This window comes from Trachurus japonicus, chromosome 5 (genome assembly GCF_045865225.1).
Source record: "Trachurus japonicus isolate A0001 chromosome 5, Traja_1.0".
In the NCBI taxonomy this organism is placed as follows: Eukaryota; Metazoa; Chordata; class Actinopteri; order Carangiformes; family Carangidae; genus Trachurus; species Trachurus japonicus.
Window position 1 is genome coordinate 31,630,410 of NC_140911.1, and position 15,096 is coordinate 31,645,505.

At 38.6% G+C, this 15,096-nt stretch overlaps 1 protein-coding gene across 1 annotated transcript; it reads right to left on the minus strand.

Annotated features, from left to right (window-relative positions):
* Positions 1 to 2,450: 2,450 nt before the first annotated feature.
* LOC146987958 (alpha-1,3-galactosyltransferase 2-like) lies at positions 2,451 to 7,601 on the minus strand. Its single transcript, XM_085777481.1, has 4 exons — positions 7,384 to 7,601; positions 6,880 to 6,975; positions 3,689 to 3,826; positions 2,451 to 3,588 (listed from the first exon to the last, which is right to left on the minus strand). The coding sequence occupies exons 2-4, from the start codon at positions 6,960 to 6,962 to the stop codon at positions 2,904 to 2,906; spliced, it is 906 nt and encodes a 301-aa protein (XP_085633607.1). The 5' UTR covers positions 6,963 to 6,975; positions 7,384 to 7,601; the 3' UTR covers positions 2,451 to 2,903.
* Positions 7,602 to 15,096: the final 7,495 nt, after the last annotated feature.

A 15,096-nucleotide genomic window follows, 5' to 3' on the forward strand; every position in this document is an offset into this window, starting at 1 on the left:
TATATATATTGGGCAATTAGCACAATTGCCATAATTAGCATAAATTAGCATAATTTCCTATATGGGCAATATTTCAACAAAATTGACTTGGCTGATCTGGGCAATATTGGAGTGGTTTTAGGGGTTATTGATGATGCTGAATCCATTTCTGACATTTTCAAAATTCAAAATGGCTGTCTAAACCGGTAGTGACCAGATTTAAACCGCCAGTGGGCCGATTTTGATGGATTTCATCTGGTCCCTTCCGGTTTAGACAGCCATTTTGAATTTTGAAAATGTCAGAAATGGATTCAGCATCATCAATAACCCCTAAAACCACTCCAATATTGCCCAGATCAGCCAAGTCAATTTTGTTGAAATATTGCCCATATAGGAAATTATGCTAATTTATGCTAATTATGGCAATTGTGCTAATTGCCCAATATATATAAATTAGCATCCGGCAGTTTCTGAATACTGGGGACCCATACTATATATTTCTAACATAAAACTTTGGGGTACTCAACATTTCCGGGTACTCATTGTTGGCAAGTAGACTATGACATGAATTCAACGTGAACATACTGGATAGAAATTATTTTATTTGTGAGTGAATTAAATGTAATGGTGAACAGAAGAACTTCCTTTTGAGCTGAAAAGTTCATTTTCAGTTGAATTTTAAAATGTATTCATCTCTAGACCTGAGCTTTCCCACACACATAACAGCTTGGTATAGAGAGCATCACTAAAGTTATTTTTCCAAACGAAACCTGGCCCACATATTTCTGAATATATACTTGATACGTGACATAAAGCAAACGTTTGTTTTTTTTTCCCCCAGTGGGCAGTGAACACAGCACACACACTCATTACAGTTTTCATCATCAGGTTCAGACCTTTTCTTTGCACAGCACTCTGAGGGTAAAGCCGTCAGACATGCAGATGTTATGTGCAAAATGGTTTGTCTTAATCCACCATATCCTGCCTGCCACCACAACAGACAGCAACCACAGTTCAGTAGATTTACAGTCATAAGATTGACAAATGAAACAATGCACTCTTGACTGCTGCTCAAAACTTGTCGTGACAGTTTCACACTTCCATTTGATCAATATCAAGCAAACAAGTTTCAAAGAGCTAAAAAAACACTAGTGAAAGTTAAGGCAACAAGGCATTTTGGTGGATAACATATGCATTTCTCCTTTAAGAAGTACTACTGTCTACATTTTATCACCACATTCAATAATTATACTGGAAAGCGGTTTGTTTTTTTTTTTAAAGAGAAAAAAAAAAGCTGATTATATAAAACGTGTAAACCGTGTCTCAACCTGCCATAAATACAGCTCAGAAGAATGTCAAAAGAGTAGGGCAGTTATAACACACACTGTGTCTGCAATCAAATTGATCAACGTTAACATCCAGTGATTTCAGTGCTGTTTAGAACAGAACTTACAATAAGACATGGTAACCCTTTAATTTACACAATAATGTCAAGAAATAGCCAAGAAGTAACAGCCAATTTCATAGTAATGTCATGTTTTTGATAAAGTTAAAAGATAACATGCTTTTCACGCTTTTAATTTTTGGGGAAAGAACTTTTCTCCACCAAGTCCTAACAATTAACAATTATTTCTGGGCTATTTCTATGCAATCAATTGTTATTTCTAGGCAATTTCTAGACATTATGTTATTTCTTGGCTATTTCTTGACATTATCAGGTAGTTAACGGCCTGTAAATGAAATGGTTACCGATATTTACAGAAGTAAACATGTTCAGCTCATTTAAATTTGAAAATATATGTACACGGTGAGAAAGAAGAAATCAATAGATAAACAGTAAAAACTAGAGTGACATGACCAGTAGGTGGGGCATCATCAACATCATCATCATCATCATCACTCAAAGTGCATAATGCGAAGTAGAAAAAAACAAAACAAAAAAACCCAGAACGTGTCAGCTTTCCATTGTTGATTAAGTTGCAATCGAGTTTATTCTAAAGTGGAGATAATAGATTTCACATCACAAATCACATTAAAGTGTTTTTGCTGTTTGGATAATACAGCATTTCTTATTTCTTTTGGGCTCCTCGCATGAGGAAAATGAATGAAATGTCAGAAATGAAACTGGGGAGGTAGCTGACCGCATACTTATGTAAATACACAAACCATAAACAGAAGCATCAGCAAGTCAATTAGTTACAAATAAATACTGTATCTGTTACTCATTCCTCTTCACATAGGTGCTGAGGCATCAAATGTTTTGTTACATTTTCCCACTCAAAGCTGGATATGGACTGACTTGTCAGTCAGCTAGGCTAGTCCTGTCTTAATCAAACCCTTTATGACGCCATAATGACCTCCTGACAGTCTGGACACTACAAATATCTGTTCTCCTGAGTAGGAAAAAGACAGATCAATAATGGGGAAAACTCCCTGATAAGTCACATTTATCCAGTGACGTAAATGCAACTGGGGTACACTAGACATTTAGCCAAACATTAAAAAATAAATATAAAATTACAAATTCAACCCAGCAACACCTTTTGTACTAATATCTGAAAGACGGACGACATGGGTGTGCGGAAGTTATGCACCATTAAAATTTTTCGACACGCTTGACACGTTTGGTTTTCTAAATATTTTTAGTTTAACCACATAAAGGTGCACATACACTGAAGCAAACTCAACATTTGCATACATTTACCTGAGTTTTAAAAGACAAACCCTGTGTAACGACACGCAGTCACTCCAGCAACTAGTCCATCCTTGCAGACATTCAAATGAATCCCAAGAGAACAAAAGAGCCATTGGACTATAAGGATCTCAGAGCAGTGTTTGTCATGGGCTTTTCACACTCTTACCAAACATATTATTAGTAAGACTTGAGTGATTTGATAATTTTGCATACTAATATTTGATACACACTAGCGTGTGCGTAGTTGATCATAATGTTTTGGTGCCCACACAAGTCGCGTGACTCGTATGTCACCCTTGTATCCAATACTGTTGTCCCAGCAGTACTCGGGCGAGAGCACTCGGCTCGGTTTGTGCAACCACAGGTACTTATTGAGATGACTCTCATCGTGCCATCGAGCCTCTATGTTGTTTTGTTTATCCTCCATGATGCCCTGGTAGCAGGCATTAGCCAACTCTTGCACATTTTTCCACGTGCCTCCAAATACAGCAGCGTGGTAGTAGAAATCCCCGGTTTCCATGTACGCTTTGGACTTGGGGTTCTTGTCATAGGTATACAAACTCCTCGGGAGATGGTAGTAGTAGGCATGGAGCAGAGCCACAGACTGACCCAGAGCCTCCGAGCCAAACCTCCCGGTGAACACCTGATCCACGTCAAAGCAGAAGACATGCGTGCAGTGATGGCGGATATCCGACTCTATGACGTCTGATATGGTTTTCATTCTCATCATGGAGACGTCCTGCCACCTGGAGTGCCGCTCCACTGTGATCACCTTCAGGCTTCGCTGAGGAGCGAGCTTCATGTCTGGCACCTTGTCTGGCAGGTCTGTAAACACATAATATGTCACCGGCAAACCCGGCATGAAGTGTTGCTCTGACGAGTTCAAGAAGGCGTTGAGGTAAGCGTCCAGGTACCTTTGATGGAGGTGGAGACAAGAACAGTTTAATGGTTTGTTTCTTTACCTTCGTAGGTGTGATGACAGTTTACCACAACAATGCCGGTGTCACAACAAACCTGCCGACAGCAAACACAGTCAGAGCCACAGAAGATCCTTTTTCCTTGTGCATATGGTCATAAAGATCAGGATCAAACATCCCATCCCAAATTATGGGAGCCCTCCAAAATGTGCATGTTTGGACGTCAGGTCTGGACCTGAAACAAAAGACCACTGTTTAATGTTTAAACCACAGGTATCAGACTCAGGAAATGATTTCCAAGAGTTGTGGATCAGTGAACACACTGGCCTTTAGTTCACATGTTTCCTTAGGCTTTTTAGTTTATCTAAGTCTAGCCTTGGTGGCCAGTTTACGTATACAGGTGGAACGGTTAATGAGTCATGAAGTATAAACTAATCTGAATAAACTGATCTGATTGGCTGGTCAGTTGGAGTTGCTCACAGGTTTTGATCTGATCCCCCTGAGTAATCCTGCTGTGAAGCAGGTCAGCTGTGCTGCGTTACCACGATGATCTACCTAGGTTAGTGATTTAAAGCAGAAGTAAGCGATCCGGTGGTTTTGGCTAACTTCCTGTCAGCCGACGGAGTTAGCAGTCCCCGCCCTCGTCCCTATGTCACCACATTCAGGCGCATCCCTTGGCTGCACACACAGAGAGGACCTTTATGCCGTTCTCTCTCCTCATTGGATAAAGGTAGTAAGATACAAGGAAAGTTTTCTCCTCGGCTTACAGCAGAGCAGAGCACTCTATGTAAGTGATTGCTGTCGGAAGATATAACTATTTAAGACTTATATTAACACAAATATTCCGCTTACTTCTGCTTTAATGTGGTGAAAGGGGTAAAACCGAGCTAAAACCCAAACACAACATAAAAGCCAGTGACAAATAAGGGTTGTCAAGAAGAGCCATTCAGAAATTTCTTGTAGTCATGTTGGTTTTATGTCATTTGAAATGGTCGCTATTCTGAAAATTTCCTTAGGTCCATTCTAAAAATGTACATAATGGGGAAAAAAATTACACATAGGCCTACTGCAGGCTTCAATCCCTGGCCGACCACACTTAGGTAACATGTTTCACTCAGCATATACCGCACCTCTCGTCGCTGAGTGGGGTCATTCTCCAGTAGACTGTATGGACATAGCGTACATTCCCTAACTCTTTAATTTTTTCGATAAAACGACGCGATATAGCTGTCTGCCTGAGAAACGTTAGCCATCGCAGGAGGTTTCCAGGCCTGTTAATGTTAGATAGGCGAAATCAAGACGGACTACGGCAGGATTTGTATTTACCGCCAGTCAAAGACAGCAGTTTGTCTTCACCGGAAGGGGGGCGTGGCCTCACTTGCTACTGTCATCTATCCCGCCTGCTCGATAACGACCAATAAAATTCGTTCCAGTAGCCTATGTTGTTGGACTCCTTCATTTACACACCTGCACCCACATCGCCTACATTACATTGAAATGAATAGGCTACTTGACATCCTGGAAACCCCGATAAGGTTTGTGTTTCCCATGCATTCATTATGTTCGCCACGCCCGCCAAGGAATGTGGCTCTACAAAACAGAATGGCGTTAGATGTAATGTTGCATCTCAAGGAGGGGTTGGCCACATTGTTGGAAGTGAATGCTGCACGTAGGCTACATACGAGATATGACTGATAACATGACACATGTAGTTACGCATTTAAATGAACCTTTGCAAAGACAAAAGTCGCTTGATGTATAAACAGGACATGGATTTGATTTGTGAACACGGTTGACTGGGGGGCAATGGTGGACAATCTTGATAAGATTATTTACACCAATCATAAGCATTATGGTCATACTAATGCTTGTACTGTGCTGCATTATCCCATGTGCAAAGAAGTTAATTGATTGAATTCATTCATTAATTTTCTATGGTACGAATTAATATAAAGTATTACCCTGACAAAGATAGTGATGACAGCAATGACTGTGACATGTAAAGAAAAAAAAACATCCTTATTGTTTTATAGATTAATACTTATAGTAATGAAGTAACCAGAGACATAGAATGGGGTATAAAATGACTGTAATCTCTGTTCAGGGGGAACTACTCTGAACTGCTATCTGCTGTGTACTGTAGTTCTGTGTTCTGTTCCCTCTCTATATAGAGAATAAATCTTGGTGTGTGCTACCTCTCCAGTTTTGTTCTTTGACTCTCCGCAGGCAGATCAACATTTTCCACAACACCCTGAAAATGTCAAATGGTGACCACAACAGAATGATAAATATTAAATAGTTGATCCACCTACACTGGATTTAAGTGTACTTAGTAAAATATACTTCTGAAAAGATTTAATTGAAAATAGATTTATTTTTGCTGTTTATTCTATATTTAAAATTATAGAAGTGTTGCATTTTAACAACACTGGGCAGGACATGTTCTTAAGACACTGCTTTTCTTCTAAATAATGTGTGAGACAGATTATGTACAATTGTCCTGTCATCAGATTTGTATGCAAAAATGCCAGTAACACCACTTGACTTTGGGTTGCATCACGTAACATCATTGCCCCATAAACTGGATAATGCCCCAACCTTGCTTGATGATACAGATGCTCTCAAGGGATAGAACACAAAACTGGATTTTTGACTTTACTGTGAAACATGACATCATCAAAACCAACACATATTACATCAAGTTCAGTTGGGTTCTACTGAGGTCATTTGTTCACACAACTCAAGTAAAGCAGCAAACAGTGGCACCTGTATTTTGTGATTGTATATAGCCAAAAGTTATAATATTTTTGTACCTCCCAATCACAGTTCTGTACTTTATCATGGGCCTAGAATATGGAATTTATTACCTGTACTTTTTTTTTTTTTTTTTTTTTTTTAAACTTATCTTAAGTCACTCCTGCTTACCAGCCAATACTTTCCACATGGTCTGCCTATATAAACTGGGATTACTTTATATTTTTATCATATTTTTTATCAAGCTTTTGTATTGCATTGTACAATATTAAATCATGTAAAACCATGTTTGTATTTAAATCATGTAAAACCATGTTAGTATTTATTATGTATAAACGGTTTTTGTACTTCTACTTCTACTACTTTGTATGCACAGCATAGAACTGTCGGAGAATGCCACCCCACAAGCCCCTGGAGGGTTTTTTTCGGCATTTCTCCTTCACATTGTCTTGGATTCTATATGTTAAATCTTTTAAACTATTTTGATGTGTGAAATAAACAAACAAACAAAAAAACAAAAAATTAAAGTCTTACCTAAGGTCAAGACTGGCGTCCACACTGTTGTCCTGGTTCAGACTCCTTCCACTTTCCAAACTGCATCTGTCCATCGGCAGCATGCCTATTAAAACTCTGGTGAAAAAATACAGCTCACATTATATTAATAAAGTCATCTTTGTATTTTCTGTCTTTACTTTCTTCTGACTGGTAATCATCACACATTGAATTATAGTTAGTCTAGTAAATATAGTCTTCTTCTTTTTAAAAAAAAAAAACTAAACTGATACATTGGATAAAGTAGTTATGGCTATCTGATATTAGACTGATCATATTAAACAATAAAATCAGTTAAAGTTCTCGTCACTGAAATTATGCAGTGAGACAATTAATGAGGATTTTTAATGATTAAACATGGATCATAAAGTTTAATTAGCACCACATACAAATACTTCTTAAATAAAATGAATATTATGATCATGAAGACTGCTTGATGGCATTAACTTACAGTAATGTACATCTAAAATTTGTTTTGGTACTCACTTGAAAGATGGAGAGGTGAAGTAGAGGATACAAAGCGCAATAGGAAAACAAAGCACACATTTCAAAATGCTCTTTGTCTTCTGTACAGCTCTTCTGGAACAAAGGTAAAATAGTCAGATTAAACAATAAAGACTAACTCTTGATTCAGAAACTTGTTGAAAACCAGGTGAGTATAGGATGAATTTGTTTCTCAAAAGACAGAACATACCCCATTTTTAAAAAAAACCTTGGCATTCAACTTTCACAATGTCAGGCCGTTGTTTCACTAAAAAAAAAGAAACAGGAAGTGTGTCACGGCTGTGCAAAATGATAATGTCCCACACTCAACACTCAACAAAACATAGGCTACTTTCACACATAACGTCCACTGATTCACCATTTGTCTGATCAGACATTGTAAAAATCATACAGTTCTACTGCAAATAGTTTCAGTTAAGCTACGCTGTACACATGAAAGCCCTTTAAATCCTAACATTGTGCTCACTAGCCAGGCAGGTTATGAGTAAGATACATGTTTTTATGTTGAAACGATTGTAGACTGGCCGCTGTGGAACCATAGTGTCTAAAAAGAAAACAGCAGCAACAACAACAACTGAATAATATTTCAAAGAAGAAATGAAGAATGTGTAGGTATAACTGGGAATGAATGAGGAAATAAATGTGATGTTAATTCTACATTTCCTCATGCTAAAGACTTTTGTTTCAACCACAGCATTGTTGCAACAAATGCAGTTCTGTGGCTGCACCAAACTTCTGTTCACTTTTATAAAGTCACAATAGGTAGAAGCAAAAGCTCTTAGAGCAAATTAAATCAGATTCATTTACTTATTTATTTATTTTTACTTTTATTTCATCTAATGCTTTCACATTCCTATTCGCCAATTTATTTGTTTATTCATTCCAGTTTACATTACCACGTTTATTCTTTCTCTTTCTCTCTTTCTTCTGTCTCTTTTTTCTTTTAATGGCACAAATGGCTCCATACCACTCTGCCTTTGAGTCTGCACTCTTCCAACCTCAGGGCTCTTTATATTTTATTACATGCATTATTAATCATACATCAGAAGGTTGACATCATTTACCATCGCTTATCAAGTCAAACAGGCCATACAGCCAAGATGTGTCATGGACAGGGAATATATAACCTACTTGTTCATGTAGTTATCTCCACCACATGCATTTACATTTTTGTCGCCTCGAAGGAGATAACCTGAAATCTTCAAATGTCCATGTGACCTTCCTTTGAAATGGTTACTTTGCTTTTCCTTTTCTTTTTGACACATGTGCCGACGCAAGTGGCCTCAGTTAAAAATGGTTAAAAAACAAAACAAAACAAAACAAAACTTACCACTGCTGTTTGCGGAAAATGACACTGTACGCTGTCCGACTCGCGTGGGAAAATAAAAATAAAAAATAAACCAGCCGAATAATCCATTATCTGATCTCGTCTTATCAACCACTCATCATTTACACAAACATTTCGTGACAATCCTCATCGCCTCTAAAATGTGATCAGACACTTTTGTACCCAATGAATGCAGTGATACAAAAAGATTGTCTACACAAAAGCTCCTAGGAGGAAGGAGGTGGGAGACCAGACCCACCTGTGAGTCAGCAGTAGTACACTCCCAGAACACGTCCGGACTGAGACACTTGTAGGTTAAGGAAAGCTCCGTGTCTCAGCGTGAGGTTCATACTCACATTGGTCTGAGCTTGTGTTGTGGATGCACAGGGAGTGGCTCTGAATCCTTAGAGTTTCAGATTACTGGACAGGCACATGATGATTTCCTCCGCGTTGCTCCGGCAGCAGCGCTGATTATGTTTTATCATCTGGCTCAATGCGCCATACGCACAACGGGAAAAGTCTAATTACCCAATTAGGTGTGGCTGTTGTTGACCAATAAGTAGAAGGCTGATTGGCTCCACTGATTACTTCCCTTGTCGGCGGTAGAGAGCTGTGGCTGTGAATGAAACATTTCACATGGGCAACTCATTATAACATGTGGCATAATTTTTTTTTTTTTTTTTTTTAAAGAAAAAGTAGTGATGATTGTTAAAGTCAGCGCAGCTCAGGTATGCAGCAGAGGCTCTGAAACTTACACCTTTAGTTTTCACTTGTGTTGGTGAGTAGCAGTGCTGGCACGCCCTTTAATTTGCATGTGCACGTCCCACACCAGAGGAAGGATACACTGCGACAGGCCCCACTAAGTTTCAAAGTGAATCGTCACACACACATTAATGCAAAAATAAATAAATAGCTAAATAACACACACACACACACACACACACACACACACACACACACACACACACACACACACACACACACACACACACATACACACACACACACACACACACACACACACACACACACACACTCAACAAGATAACTCCACTGATATCTTCTCAGAGAGTGCACTTTTAACTGCAGTCTGCCTCAGGGGTAAAAACAGCTTTGTAATCTCTGATGGAAGCACTATATCAATTGAGTAGCTAATATAAACACTTGACTTTGTGCATATCAACTGTTAACTGATAACTTTCAAAATTCCCACAACTAGTTTAAAATTGTAAAAACTTTATTCAACAGTAAAATTGGGATTTTCTGGCATATTTGTCATTAAAATGTTTGTAACTCATCAAACTTACATCATGGTTTGTTTATGTAGATATCTTTCATGAAAGTTGTTAGTGCTAATGTTTTAGTTGTCAGCTGTAAGGTAAGCTGGTTTGTGGTTACATGGGTCTGGGTTAGTTGTAACAACAACAAGCAATTTACGCAGACTGTAGATTACCATCTTAAATTTAACGATTAAGATGACAGGAGCGCGCCGAGACTCCAGACTCGTCAGATTTACCAAAGACTGTCAGTCTTTAGTCTGGGACTGTGAAAATCGTTTGGCGTGAGCCCAGCATTAGTATGTTAACCTACTCCAACCCAAATTTTAATTGCATTCATGTTTTCTTTGAATTGCAGTATGCCTAGGTCTTGAAAGACAAAGACGAAGAGTTAAGGTTAGGATCAGACAATAGCTGACAGTAACTAATTTACTTGAGACATGGACACATGGATCACAACAAACAAACAAACAAACAAACTGGTAAAGTCATATCAGTCGCATAATGTTAGGACACATTTCTTTTCTTCTTTGAATGTAGATTGGACAGTGACCTGCTGCCCTCTACCAGCACTGTAACACCTCTGAATCGGTGCAGTCTGGTAAACACAGACTGCAACACAGACTGTCTGGTAAACACAGACTGCACTGGCCTACTTTCACGCCGGCCTACCTGTGGTTAAGACAGACAGCAATCGAAACCCCTTGAACTCCTGTGGGAAACAGCGTTTGCAACTGTTGTTTTAGTAAAGTTCCTGGTATTATTATGACTCACAGTTTTCTTTACTTCCTGTTCATTTTGATGGCAGAAACAAAGTTACTTTTTATGTGAAAAACAAACAGGACATTTCCTGCAGGAAATAGCAGTGAGAGTTGAGGGCCAGTGCTGGAGGTCAAAAAGTGGACTCGGCCGTTGGTTCAAAAAGCTGAAATGGCAAACATTGAGGAAATAGGTGACAGATTGTGACAATTTGTGCAAGAAAAATCTGAAAAAAGGGCTGATGGGTTTTGTCCTTTGCTCCACCTTCTTACATTTAATGTGTTGGTAGCGTTGTTTAAACACTGTGACAGAAGAGGAGACTGGATGATTTATTTTGGATAACAAATTTTTAAAAAGGAAAGAGGGGAGTAAAGTTAAAATCCAGAAGATGTCTCAATTAGTTGTGCATCTAGCATCAGACTTTAACATCAACTTTATTTTGGTCTGTCTGTGTGTTTTGATGTTCCTACAGTAAAAATGTGTACTTATTACAAAATGTCTTAAGGGGAATGGATATTTGTAAGAATTAAATTTGTGGCCGTAAAGACAAATTAAACAGGAACATGAAAGACCATTTGAAGAGCATCTCCTCATTCTAGCTGTGAAGCCACCCCCTGAATCCTATCAAATATCAGCCATTTTGGTGAGATCTTACATACTGTAATGTGTAGTAATAATTGCTGTGCAAAGAGTAATGGCTTAACCTTTCACCACCAGATCTAATCCAACAAGTACTCCAACCTAAACAACCAAACAGGGTTGTTTTCTGCAGTGTTTCCTCACATACTGCACCTACAGCACCAGGCGTACTGGACCACAGTTCCTGTGGTTACCCCAATAAACATGCAACTGTACTGGCTGATCATTGCCATGGTGATATAATGATGGCTTCATTGGGTTTAGGCATTTAAACTACTTTAGTAGGTTCGGGCACTAAAATCACTGGGTTCATTTCAGAATCTAAAACTATTTGGTTTAGAAAAGGATCATACTGTATCATCAGCTAAAATAACTTGCTCAACATTTGATCAACTTTGTTGTCCTGGTAATAATGACATAATTATGCTGTTTAAAGGGATAGTTCAACACTTTGGCAAATTAGTCCATTGCCATAATCCCTATAGTTTTAGCAGTAGGTTTGTTACCTTTAATTGTCGTGGCTCTGCTTCGCCGTTCTAAAAATAGCTTGCACAATTAAAGGTAACGAACCTACTGCTAAAATTATAGGGATTATGGCAATGGACCAATTTGCCAAAATGTTGAACTATCCCCTTAAGACACCTGCATAAACAAAGCTACAGTGGCCTACTTAAGTTTTGTTTGATAATTAGCTACACCTCACCCTCATGCCTGTGTTCTGAATGATATCATAAGCTGCTTAACAAAACAGAGGGGGTAGTTTTTTTTTTCCTGAAAGACAGTCTTTGTTAGCCTGCTGGCATCTGCAACTCAGTTTACTTCACAACTGGCAAAACCTGCCCTACTGTACCTGTACATGCTCCATTCAGGTACAACAGATTCTTTTGAAACTTTCTTTACTGTATCTTGGCATTTAGGGGTGTGACTCTCAGGTGACAGAGGTTGTTCAAGTGATTGCGCTCTACCAATGTAAACAAACAAACAAACAAACAAAAAAACAGCTAAAAACTGTTCTTATTCAGGTTTGCAGCACTTGGGTCACCTGGGCCTAAGTCTGCCAACCAAAAAAGAAAAAACAAAAACACACAAAAGAACACACATTTGGGTTTTATTTCTCAAAAACTGATAGATCAGTCAGGTCCTAGTCCAGCAGGAGTAGGTGCAGTAAACTGGCTGGTCATGATGAAAGAAAGATGGTTGTCTCAAAAGTTTGAGGACTAAACCAAAGAACTTAGGTTATTGATATCTGGTCAATTTCCCACAGTGGTGGAAAGCATGGGAGCAACTGATTGCCAGTTTCAAGCAGCTTTTACTGGTAAGAGATTTTCCACTGCTACTCCCAAGACTCTCTGGACTTCCTGTTATTCAACATTATTTTGTTGGATGGTTCTCAAAGGGCTTTTGCTCGCCCACGCAACAATACATGGCTACCCCATGGGTTTAGTCCCAACTACAGTGGCCTAAGGTCAAATCTGACTCATGGCCTTTTGGTGCATGTGTTCCCCTTTCTCTCACACTTAATCAAATAAAGATATGAGAAGCAAAAACTAAATAAATAAATGAAATGAAATAAAAAATCTGGTCAGTTGACCTTTTGCAGGGGTCAACCACTGGACCAGCTATAAATAGGAGAATTCAGCATAATGCATCAGTATTACAGAATGCAATATTTTACATATCCTATCTAACTTTTGATACTGTGAGTTTTGCTGATGATACATTTGTATTCATAATTATCGATTTCTTTCCTTGGTAATGCAGTGCAGATTGTGAGTAAGTACTGTGCGACCTCAGAACAATTACATCACAGTGATGAATTATAGATCTAAACCAAGTTTCGGGAGTCTGCTAAGTGGCAGCTAATGGAGACCAGTGGCTACTTGAAAGTTGTTGTGATAATACATTAAGAAAATTAAACACCACAGTAGGGTTTGCAAAATCATCTGCAGTGCTGTGAAGTAATATCAAATTCAGATAAATGTCATGTGAAGTGATGAGTTCTATTATTAGCTAATAGTATTTTATACCTTTTTTGGTTTTAGTGCATTTCAGTCCAGTAGTCATACAGTTGTAACGTCCTTTACATTTTGTGTTTCTTGTGTTAATGTTTAGTGTGTGGGTACAAACAAGTTTTCATATCATATCTAATGGATGTTCAGATCAGACTCATACAAGATGACAATCACAAATAAATCACGTAACACAGATTTCTGATTTCAATCGTTACCCTCTCCTGGTTATGGTTTACTATTGATCAGCCAATTACAAGTCAGGTGTTGCATGGTGATGGCAAAATACACCTACTGTAGCATATTTGGCACTATCCTTAAAATTTACATTTAATTCAGCAAGCCCATTCTATTATAACACTCACTGATTATTCAGTCTGCATGTTCACAGCACAGCAATGAAAAATATTAACACACACCTGGCTGAGACCAGTGACTACAATGACTTGGAAGCCACAGGACGTGGCTAGAGATCTTGGCAGGGAGTCGCTGTGTATGTTCCTGAGCTGATATAATCAAACAACTTCCCCGGTGACTGCTCCAGTAGGGATATTACGCAACAATTAAGGGCAAAAAAAGGTCAGAAATCCAACTGGAGTTCACCAGAGACACCAAGAAGAGAACAGACCTGCAGATTCACCAACAGTAGCCGCCACCCACCACCCCCTACCCCCAACCCCAGGGGTGGCAGGTCATATTTGCACAACATGATCACAGCACACAGTGATGTAGCAACATTGCTGATTCATTTGGAGTCATGATTATGTTTATCTGGCAAGTACAAGTTCAATATTGACCTTATTCATAACTCTGCTGTCTATGAAGGTCACCATTATCTCATTACTTACATGTGCACTGTAAAGTATGTGTGTGACACTGTGAACCTCCTGCAGAACACAGCTGCCTTCTCCATGCAAACTTTTGTGCTTCAGGGCTTTGCAGCATTAGAATGAAACTTGTTGTAAATCTACTGTTACAGTCAAAACTATTGGTAAAGTGAGCACCCATAGACGAGACAAGAATCCAACCTCCTAATGCAGAGCTTTTCTTTTCTTTTCTTCTTTTCAGGAAGACTGAAGAAGGAAGTATATACAATTATACACTATATTGTTTGCACCTGCAAGATTTTTTTCTTTCCTGGGAGGAGAGCTTGAGTTGTGCTTCACGCCCACCAGTGTGATCATGTGACTTCTGGCTGGGGACCTGCAGATTGACATGTATGTGAAGAGATTATCGAAACTCAACACAGGGTACCTACAGTTTCTGTTTGCATTATGTATGATGAAAAACAATGTGATTTAAAAGTATTACAAAATGTTTTGTACTTTTTTTTACCATCATATGTTTACAGAGCTTTATTTCAGTTTATTCTAGCTCACTGATTAATGAAGCCAACTGAGTCATTAAACACACATTCACTGTTTACTTTTATGTAGGCTGAAAAGAGAAACCCAACACCTGCAGCACTGTGAAAAGATCGGTGTGACATAATATTAAACACTGTTAATAATTTATAATAACCAGGTGTACTTTTCTTAGGAGATACTTTTTTTGAGGAATGGTTTCTTCCTCTTAAAGCATGGCAGTCATCACTTGTGAAAAATGTTTAGTAAGATCTTTTTTTTTTGGCAAGCTTTGACTTATTTATGTGCAGTCAGGATAACTGAAACAGACTTGCACCACT

What these genes read in the sequence shown, in the direction of transcription:
- LOC146987958 (XM_085777481.1), bottom strand. Translation starts at nt 6,962, where the DNA reads ATGCTGCCGATGGACAGATGCAGTTTGGAAAGTGGAAGGAGTCTGAAC. An exon ending in GACGCCAGTCTTGACCTTAG is followed by an intron (nt 3,827 to 6,879) that starts GTAAGACTTTAA and finishes CTTTTGTTTCAG; the next exon opens with GTCCAGACCTGACGTCCAAA. An exon ending in ACTGTGTTTGCTGTCGGCAG is followed by an intron (nt 3,589 to 3,688) that starts GTTTGTTGTGAC and finishes CCTCCATCAAAG; the next exon opens with GTACCTGGACGCTTACCTCA.